Here is a 10,166-nt window from a genome sequence, read left to right as displayed (position 1 = left end):
CCGTAGGTACCTTATTATGGCATGCTTGCTTGGCAGATGTCGGTCGCCGTCCCGCTGGTTTGCCCTCTGTGTGTGTTGTCGTGCATGTCGTGGCGTGGCTTCTGCAACTCCTCTGACTGTCTTGCGCGCCGGAGGTCCGAGCCAGAACAACGCAACGACCAACTTTTGCAATAACGGGGTTTGCTGCATGTCTTACAAAGTCGAGAAGGGGATGGCAATCATCTACCGTACTGAATCTAGAGCCTGATACGATACTTACAGATCTGAGCTGCAGTCTGTCTGTCCCCGGCAAGGTCAGCCAGCAATCAATTCTTTCTTCAAAAAAATTGACGGAACCCGCAAAATTGCGTGTTGTGGCATGGCCATGGCATGGCCAATCGCTTTCAGCAGCGATTGCCAATGCCACACCACCTCATGCCTAAGCGTTCGTGTCGCGGCCACTGGCGTGCTCATTGCTCATGGGTTGGGCAAAGGGGCGGTATTCTGGTATTCCAACGTGGGGCAGAACAAAGGTATACGACGCAGTCGACGCACTCCCAGGACGCGGGAACACGTCAAAGTTATCCCTCTCCCGTGGCTGTGTCCTACCTAGCGTGGAACCGCGGGCCCGTAACCTTCTGGTTGGATTCTTCGAGGTGGGGAGGGAGGGGAGGGCGCGGACCTGTGACCTACGCAGCGCGGTACGGACTTTGCAATCTGTTGATCTCCGTAAGCAGCAGCCAGACCAGATGGGTTGATAGGCAAGGGTTTCGGCCTAGGATAGCCAAAGGACAATGCGTCTGACAAGATAGTTTAGAGGGCAGCCAACCTCCGACGGGGACTTGTTGGTGGCATAGAGCAATGCCTGGCGATATAGATACTTCGCGCATCAATTGGCGGGCGGGCGGGACGGAATCGTTGAGAAGACTTGACGGGCCCGGCGGGCTCGGTTCTCCATGGGAAACCCGATGGTGCGGGAAAGACGCCGCCAAAGGCGGTCAAGTCAGAGGGCAAGCCTGAATGCCTGTGACTTCGTGTCAAATTTACAGACGAAAACAAAAGGATACCCAGAGCCACCTTTTCGGTATCCTGTGAATTGAGTTTTCTTGGCAGGAGAAATTTCGCCTATCCCGTATCCGTATGGGACGGTGAATCGGGCAGCGGCATGTCAGAGAGAATTGGGGAGAGGGTAAAAAAGCTTGATCGAGATGAGAGGAAAATTGAGGTGATGGTTGAGCTCGTCCTAATTTTCAGGGCCTGCTGGGGAAAACAGGCCGTGGAAGGTAGCTATCAGAGATAGGTCGGGAGAGGTACGGATACCTTACGGATACGGATACATTCTGTACGGATACATGAAGGCACTTCCCCAGAATCCAGGCGGTCACTTCCTTGAGGCATATCCACTCACTCCTCAATCAACCTGAGGTGTATGGGAGAACAGACGAACTGGGATGGCGAGTTCTTGGCCAGGTGCGTCCCGAGGTTTCATGGACAGGCAAGCAAGTGCGAATGCAAGTTCAACGAACGTGACGAGATTCTTTCCGTCCGAACCACGGCAAGACGTTGCCAATCAATCGTCCCGTCTTGTTTCGTGTCTCCTTCCCCTATGACAAAATGAACACGTTCGGGCAGTTGCAACGGGTGTCCCAGCCGCCTTCCTCGCACATTGCACGCATCAACGCACCTGACCTTACTCGAGGACATGAAAAAACGGACCGACGAATCTCCATAATACGTGTACCAAAACGTCTGTCCTTTCATAATCTCATCTCCCCATGTAGCACTGCGGCGCTGTAACGAAACGGTGCCTTTCAACATCCAACGTCCACGGTCCCGCCGCCACCGTTCCAACCCTTACCCCCCAGCAGCCCATCATCAACATGCCAGTCACGGGCTGGTTCGGATTCCTCGCGGCCACGCCTCACCAAAATGTCAACACAACCGGTTCAGCGGGAAGAGAGAATCGATACGTCTTGGGCTCGCTGATAATGGCCTTCGATCTGTTCGCATCATGACCCAGTTGGGCGAGGCACGAAACAAGTATTTTCTCTCCGACTCCCTCTTTCTGCGCATCGGCCGGACATGCTGCCATAATCTTTCGGCCGCCTTTCCAACGAAGCATGCACTGTCCCACTGTTTCGATCGCCTCTGCCATGGTTTTCCCTCTTTTGCATGAGACGACGGCCGAAGCCAGGAGGACCACAGATGCCCGCCTGCTTGCGACCCTACCGGCAGGGACTTGTGGAGCGAAATCTCCATCTCCAAAGACGCCAATTCCCCATCCTGCCTGGCGGTGCCTGTTGCTGGCGTCCCATTCCTTGCACTGGCCCACTCGACTGCCAAGACTGCCAACGGGATTCGCAATAAATGTGGATTTCAACAGGTCCTGGAACACGGCCAAAGACCTTCGATGGAATTTATCCCCGTTGATAGACCAAAGTTACCTAACACCACAGCAGGAACACAGATTACAGACGAGATGAAGACATATTCCAGAGCGGGCAGCCCATCATGTTGTCAGCACACGACCACGGCTTAGTAACATTCGACGCCAGCTTCCGTTATCAATTGGCATTCCAGTTGCCATTAACTTCCACTTAGCACAACCGGAGGCTATTCCGTTGCTCGGATACCAGGCCCAAAGTCGTGGATGAAGGATTTGGTTCGATGATATCCACCTCATCAGCCATCTGACAAGAGTTGGTATCGGAGAAGCAGTTTGCAAGTCCTGGTCGCTTCAGCTGCAGCTTCATCCTGCGCCCCTAACAGGGCACACAATGCAGTCTTCTAGACGAAGGATCGCTTGGCAGATTTGCATCCTGCTTAGTCCCAGAATCAGAATTTGGCTGCACCAGCATTGTTGGATCTTCGATCGCCCATCGTGGCATCCCAATTGCAATGCCCATGGCCCATTGCACTAAGGCTCCGCTCCACTCCTCGCAAGTCAAAAGTGGCGCCCTAATACCACCTATCTAAGTCGGCACCCCAAGAATAAATCTCCATCTTCGATCCCCTGGGCCTTCCCACATTCCCACAACTACTGTCTACCGCGAACACGATGAACACAAACTACATCACCAGCCTCAGTGCTACTGCCAACTGTTACACTTATCTCTGGAGGCTCCGCATGTGCCCTGCTCATGTCGATATCGCCAAGACCCGTTTATGCCATCATGGCGCAACAGAGGTCGTACTAGGTACCCTGCAGCCCGTTGTCGCTCTGCCTTGGTACGGACCATGTTGCAATGCAGCAGCAATATCCCATGGCGCCTCCACTGTTATCTATGTATCTTCGGGCCTCGCGACCGCATGTCAATAAAGCACACGCGCAAAACGGAGGCACAGCAGAAGTCGGATCGGAGGCTACGAAGCCCGATAAGCAAGGATGAGGCGTATCCACGATATACGCGTGTTTGTGGCTGCTCGCTGCGTACCTCGGATAGCAACCGCGCCACCTTGCACAGGTTGTCGGCGAGAGCAAAGAACATGCCAAAGAGAGACGATCCGGAGCCCCGGCAAAAGATGAATTAGCCTGCCCCATTTGTCACTCATACCCCTGGCTGTCGGCGTGCCTGTCGAGCCCGGCCGCGGGATTGCAAATCAAAGTTCTTCTCAAGCTCCCCTGCACGCGCTCCCGACAGGTTTCCAGGCCTGACAATTCGCATTGGCCGGTTTTCTTTACCGGGGGTCATTAACGAGAGGGCATTCATTACAAGCCATCAGTACTTCGCGGCCAAAGGCGCTTCGGATAAAGAGAGCAGGCTGACATGCATGCATTTGCGGCCCAAAAGCAACATCAGGATTCGGTTGTTTTCCCGGCCTTGTGCGTTGCTGCATCCCAACCTTGGAAGGGAAATTAGCAAGAGACCATCCAAGATGCCAAGCCGTGGTGCGGTGCTTGAAAAGGTGTGCCGCGCATCCCTGCAGCCGAGTCGCCTTAGCACCAAAGTTACGGATAGACAGACACAGCTTGATATGGCCCCCGGGACTGCTTCGTGTCCATCCTGGGCTGTCCTCCACTGGCACCTGGCTGGCCTAGGAAAAGCCGTCCATGGTCTCAAACTCTTAGCAGCAATCCTTCAGCTGTCCTTGCAAGGTGGAGTGGTCTTGTCATCAGCAATTCGTCATATTGGCACCCGTCAAATCATCGTCTGTGCCACGTCCCTACCCGTCTTGACTCGGGCAGCTCGATTTTTGGAGAGACAGACAATACGCTAGCCGTGGCTAGTCGTTGATGAGCTCCGCGACGGGAAGACTCAGGGGCCACCATTTCGCTCGGGTATGAACTCTTCAGCTGTCTCGGCCCTCGCAAACTTTTCAACGCCGTACCGGGTTCGTCTTTTCAATTGCTCTCAAATGCATTCTGCGAGGCAAAGTCTTTTCCTCGACGCCCCGGGTGCTGACAGCTCGGTTGATTCATATCTCAAAGTCCAGAACACTGTTGTTTCCCCCACTTCTCCCGGAGGAACCCGCTCTCATAGGCACGCGAACTCGTTTTGCAGAGCTAACTTGATTCCTGGTCCATCGCTATTGAGAAGTCGACCATGTTGATGGATGACGCACCGAATGCTACAATAGTACTCACGGACGCTGAACGTAACCTTTTAGGGCGAGAGGCCGCGCCACAATCATGGATCCTTGTCTATATTGGCTGCCCTCTTAACGCTCCCAAAGTCCCAGAAACGGGCGGCTTCTTCGGGGACGACGCCTTGAGCTACCTAGTCAGGACACGGTCTCGCGCGTTCAAACCAACCAAAAGCCGTTATCAAGCCCGTCAACACCGGTCATTGAATTCCTTCCATGTTAAGGGCCGTTCCTCAGTTCGCAGGAGCGGCAACTGCACCCAAAAAAAAAAAAAAAAAAAAGAAGAAAAGAAAAAAAACGACATTGCGGGAGGGGAGCGAGGCTGAGGATCAGAATCGGCGTCTCGTCAGCAGCCAGCCGTTACCACATATCGGCGATACGAGTACGCGCCCATATTGCTCAGCGCCTGCGTTGCACCCCTCGCACAACGCAATATCTCATGGCAATGTTGGACGGAACCACCATCACCACGACCTCAAGTCGAGTGTGCTGCACACCTGAAATGTCTCTAGATCATTACGGAGGTAGACAGGCCAGAGATGAGCGTTGACTCGTCGTTATTGGCTACCTGTCGCCTCAATTAATAACCCTTGTCATGAAATTGGCAGGATTGATCGGCCAGCGCGTGCGCCGAACGGATCATCGGGCTTTCCCTCATCAGCGCGCATGTCTACCTCCTGAGTCTTGCATCGTGCGGGCTGGCAAACCTGAAGAGACAGCAATTCGTTCTGACTGCTTAGGCACGACATGGGAAAGGGTACTTCAGTCGACCACCTTCTTATCCAAATTTCGAAGATTTCCGTCCCCAAGGCATGAGTTATGGTGCCAGATGTTGGTGGATGTTGAGAAGGAGATCTTCAATGTGGATCAGCAATTTGCACAACCAGTGTACTCCGTACTCCGTACTCCGTACATCGTCCATTCCGTGCGGATCCGGTCAACTGACAACAAGCCACCCGATGGCGCATGGCATCCCTGCTTCGACTCTCTCTAGTGAGGAGACTTTGGCCTGTCAAAAATGCTCACTTGCGGTTCTTTTCACTGACATGCAGTGGCTCTGCTTTGCCTGCATGCCAAACCCTCCAAATTCGACGACAGCATCAGCTCGCATCCCCAAACGGCGATCTAGATTACCATCCAGACGCTGTTGATGTGGTGAACAGGGCCCAGGATTACACGATACTTCTGGGGTATGGCCGAAACGCGTCCCGCGAAATCCTTCGGCTTGGGCCAGGAGCATTGTCGTCAATCTGTGGTTTCCAATGAGACGGTCCAGATCCCAGACCAAACAAATGGCGGTCCAAATTCTCCGGCCTGGCGGGGACCTTGCTGTGAGCTGGGGTGTTGTCGACGTTGCAGTACCGCCCTGCCGTTACGCGAAGAACCAATTCCGGGACAATGCTCAAACGACAGGTCGTGGTCAACCCTGCTCTATATTTGGTCCGCCCCTTCCCTTCTTAGATTCCTGGGACATTGAAATGAGTCCAGGTCCCAAACGCGGCCCCGGATTTTGCCTGCTGCATCCTACTGCCACGAAGATCACTCAAGAAGCCAAGATGATCACGGATGTCCATTGATCCGGCTCGTCGGGATGTTAACTTTATTGGCTATCGTTCGTCACGAGATGTAATGCTTAAGCTTCGACTACTTGTTGTATATCTATTTGAGGCAAGCTGGTTGGACTGAGAGCAGCCCCCGATCGCCTGCACTTTGCCGCCCCGACCCCAAGTATCCAGTGAAGCACTGCTTGCTCGTTCTTTGCAGATTCAACCGAATGCGGTGATGGGAAGTTGCCAGGGCCAAGCTCACCTTCTTGCGTACCGCGGAACGCCAGATATTCGTCAAGAGAGCGAGTCCCTTTCTTGCCACGCTGCATTTCAAGTCACGTACATCACTTGGTTGCCGGCGCATCAAACTCGCCAATGAAATACCAAAGGCGGAGAGTTGGGCCAGGCATCGGCGGCTTCTCTCAGCTTCAGGGGAAGTAGGGCTCAGAATCAACTCCTCCGATTCGACTGCCTACGACCAGCTTCGGCTGTGCTGCGCTTGGATATGAGCGGCCGACGGGTTTCTGTTTCGGAACTTGACGGGAATGGTGCACTTTTGGTGCGGGTAGATTGCTGTTGGAAACATATGGCTTGATATTACCCGACGGGAAGCTGTAATGCGAGGACTTGGTCGTGTCTGGTCTGGCTAAAATAGAACTGTCAGACGACCGAGTCTTTTACGGATGCCTGCCATTATGGGTTTGACTTGATGCTTGGCGAGGATTTTAGTACAAGAAAAGTACGGTAAGGGTTCTGGCCGAATTCTCTTCCTCAACGTGAGCACTTGCCTTTGATCTTGCTTGTGCTACTTCAAAGGAAATACTTGGCACCCGGCGTCTCTTCGAATGAGTTCACGACCTGTAAGCTACCGTAGCTGGGGAAGGTTGTTGACGGTAAAAGGTGAGACATCCTGAAGGAGATTATAGCTTCTCGCCATACAGGTCATCGAGGCCCTATCCAGTCCTAGGTACCTCTTTCATAAAGTTTCGCTTCTATTTTGGTATACTTCACAGATGTCAAGCTCGTCATCCCGCCCATGCATGGTTTGTTTACTCTACTGAAAGCAATGCGACATTTTATGTGTCATTCCTTGAGCCAGGCTCCTTGCACTTGCAGCGATTCTGAACGTGGCCGTCGAAAAGACAAGTTCAACTGCCCGAAGACTAGTAGACCATATACTTCAGTCTCTTTTCGGAAGTTTTTCCTGAAGTTGGAACTAGATTTATGTTGCCTTTTCCGACCAAAGGCAGACAGGCCATCGCTTTTTAAAGCCTGGAGTATTCAGTAGCACGTGAGAAACAGAGAAATGTGCTTGGTTCTAGGAGCACAGAGACAGGAAAAGAGACCCTTGGATATACAATCTGATATATTTTCATCCTTGGCTCAAAAGCCTAAACTCTAGGTGATGAGGTAGGCCTTGAAAGCCTACTCTGCAAGTCATCATGTTAAGATACTTGGACGTTGCCAGTAGGGAAATGGTCACGAAGTCTAGGCGGTCTTGATTGTGGTTTGGTGAGACATTGTCGTGAGCTCTACAGCAGCTGGTTCCCGTGAATTGTCATAATCTCTTGTGTGTATCATCACGAAGACTGCGGCAGGGCCAAAGAGTATTTCAGCTTGTATAACCCCTCTTCATCATTCTGAAATCAACGCCATCATCGCCATGCACATGTCTTGGTTATATCAGCTCTAAGACACCGTTGGATTTCTTGCGAGACTCTGTCACGTAGAGAACTTGGAGATCACCAGCCAGCTTATAAGGAGGCAAGCCAAGCCCTTCAGATTCTCCATGAGCGTGACCGAACATCAGGGGCTCATAAAAGACCTAGATTCTCTCCCGTGGTGAAACAGTTAGCCCAACCAGTCTCGGTACATCAACTCAGAATTACAAAGACCTTTCGGTACCCATCGTATGATTACACCAACAGGTTAATTCGGTTCTGAAGGTTTGAAAACAAGCTTTGTTCTCCCTCTTTCTCATATACTGCTGTTTACAGTCCGCGAGAGCTCCCCCGAGAGCGATGCCCCCGCCAGGCTGTCAAGACTCTGACGGCCAATGCCCGATAAGATTGAGACGAGGCCGAATCCCCTGCTCAGTGTTTTCGAATCAAGTGTGACTTTCAGTCCGAGGAAGGTGACTGTCAAGAGCAACTGGATTGCAAGCACCAGGTACAGCCACGGGGGTTTCTGCAGCGTCAGTCACATGGAGAATAACGTTTGATCGACTGGGTAAAAAGATTTTGACTTCTTCTTACGCAATTTTGGTTTTGTTTTCCAATAAGCAGCTTGTTGAACGCATACCAAAAGCATCTCACTGGAAATTTCTTGATTCCGGTAGGAGGAGTGTATTTCGAGATCACAACATTGAGGCCACGGACGTAGTCATGTAAGGAGTCATCCAACGGGACTGGTTGCCTCTGATACAATTTCCGTAAAACTGGCCCACCAAAGAGTCGGATTGCAAAGTGTCAAGCCCTGCGGCAGGATGATGTAGCCGTAAGTGTGCGGAAACACTGGTAGAGGCGGCTCAGAGCCGTTCAAGCTCAGTTTTGTAACTGCGCGGAATGCCGCAGTTGCGTTGAAAAACATAGCGACACCATTGAACGAAATGATGCATGGTTGTTGGAACATGCCGCAGTAAGTTATATTGGAGATGTAGTCAGTGTTGTTGACCTTCATCTTACTCACACCGCCTGTGAGCGCTTTTGCACGCGACGCCGAGTCCAATCGGAAGTGCTAACATAAGACTGAGAACCACCCGCCAAGGGATACTTAGTCTCGAAGCCAACGGTTTCTTGCGTAGAATTGTGTCATATTTCTGAATGGTAGATTTGCCATACCTGGCTTCGATGAGTATGGAAAGGGTCGGCGTGACACTGGTTAGGCACAAACTCATAACGCTTAGCTGGAAGCCGACAGTAATAAGCTAGTAGTTCCCGACACCAAGGTTCCAAGAGGCTGATTCATTGGAAACAGCCAGAGCACCCATGGCGAGATAAGCAAACGGTTTAGCAACCGCTACCATGTCCGAATTGTAGATATTCTTTTTGACGGTGATTTCCCAAGCAAGGGGACATCTTCAAAAAATTGATAGAGATACGCGTCGGATTCTTATTGGCCATGGTCTGTCTGCCATGATTGCTCTGTCGGTTGTGCAGAGGAATCCCCGATATATCGCCATCAAGGGTGATGTCTTTGTCTGTGTCGTTTGGGCGAAGAGATGTCGACATAACGCTACGGCTATGGGTGGAGCCGTCGATGGAGCTTCAGAGCGTACTCATAGCAAGACGGAGAGTTAGACCCGACAGCTGATCGTGTGTTATCGTTACATGGTTCGTAAATGCCAGGCTGGCAAGTCGGAGTTATTGATAGGCGCTTCCACAAAGTCAGTGATAAGAAGTTGACACTTTTTGACTGCCTTTGACTTGAGTAGTTTTTTGGAAAACGGAAATCTTTCTTGCTATTAAGGCAAGCAGTAGACTCTGCGGAGCCTGATCTTGAGTTGCTCTTGGTAGGCAGAACACATGTATGGATTATGCCAAGTACATGGAGCACAGAATTTGTGACATCTTATCCGCGAATGAGAGTTGTATAAAGCACTTAGAGAGGAACAGCTGACAGTTTAAACGAGTCGCTCTTACGTTATATTGCTGGGTGTATCCCGCCAGGTCGACCATAAATGTTTGTCGGGTATAAGCCAATGACCAGTAACACCTTGTGAGCAGGCCCAACAGGCCGTAATGCATGCCACATATCACAGGACAGACAGGGATGGGTCAAAGATCCTCCACGAGGAGATATTCCCATTGTTTGCAACCCGATAGAAGCCGGTAAAGAGTGGCTGCATCCTATGTAACTAGAGACATCAGAAGACCCTGAGCTCTCGCAAGGTAACGGTACGCAATAGGTGGTCCTGTGTTACAGCTCTGCTAGAGGACATGCATGCCTTCCGCAAGGACTTGCGGCTACTAACATTGACCATCAACGTTCAGTTGCGGAAGAACTATAACCGCAATTATGTGACCAAACCCTTTTTTTGAAAATCGAAAAGTTTTA

At 51.5% G+C, this 10,166-nt stretch overlaps 2 protein-coding genes across 2 annotated transcripts; one reads left to right on the top strand and one right to left on the bottom strand.

Moving 5' to 3' along the window:
• Positions 1–418: 418 nt before the first annotated feature.
• Positions 419–869, bottom strand: CORC01_08106 (uncharacterized protein; the record flags this gene model as incomplete). Its single annotated transcript, XM_022619741.1, has 2 exons — positions 419–645; positions 809–869. The coding sequence occupies 2 exons, from the start codon at positions 867–869 to the stop codon at positions 419–421; spliced, it is 288 nt and encodes a 95-aa protein (XP_022473805.1).
• A 1,282-nt stretch (positions 870–2,151) lies between these two features.
• CORC01_08105 (uncharacterized protein) lies at positions 2,152–3,298 on the top strand (the record flags this gene model as incomplete). Its single annotated transcript, XM_022619740.1, has 3 exons — positions 2,152–2,334; positions 2,749–2,937; positions 3,092–3,298. 3 exons carry the CDS (start codon positions 2,152–2,154, stop codon positions 3,296–3,298), a joined length of 579 nt encoding a protein of 192 aa, XP_022473804.1.
• Between the last annotated feature and the right edge of the window lie 6,868 nt (positions 3,299–10,166).

The sequence above is a fragment of the Colletotrichum orchidophilum genome (genome assembly GCF_001831195.1).
Source record: "Colletotrichum orchidophilum strain IMI 309357 chromosome Unknown Scaffold_67.1, whole genome shotgun sequence".
NCBI lineage: Eukaryota > Fungi > Ascomycota > Sordariomycetes > Glomerellales > Glomerellaceae > Colletotrichum > Colletotrichum orchidophilum.
The sequence above is the reverse complement of the archived record's forward strand: the minus strand, read 5'-3'. Positions and strand labels throughout refer to the sequence as shown.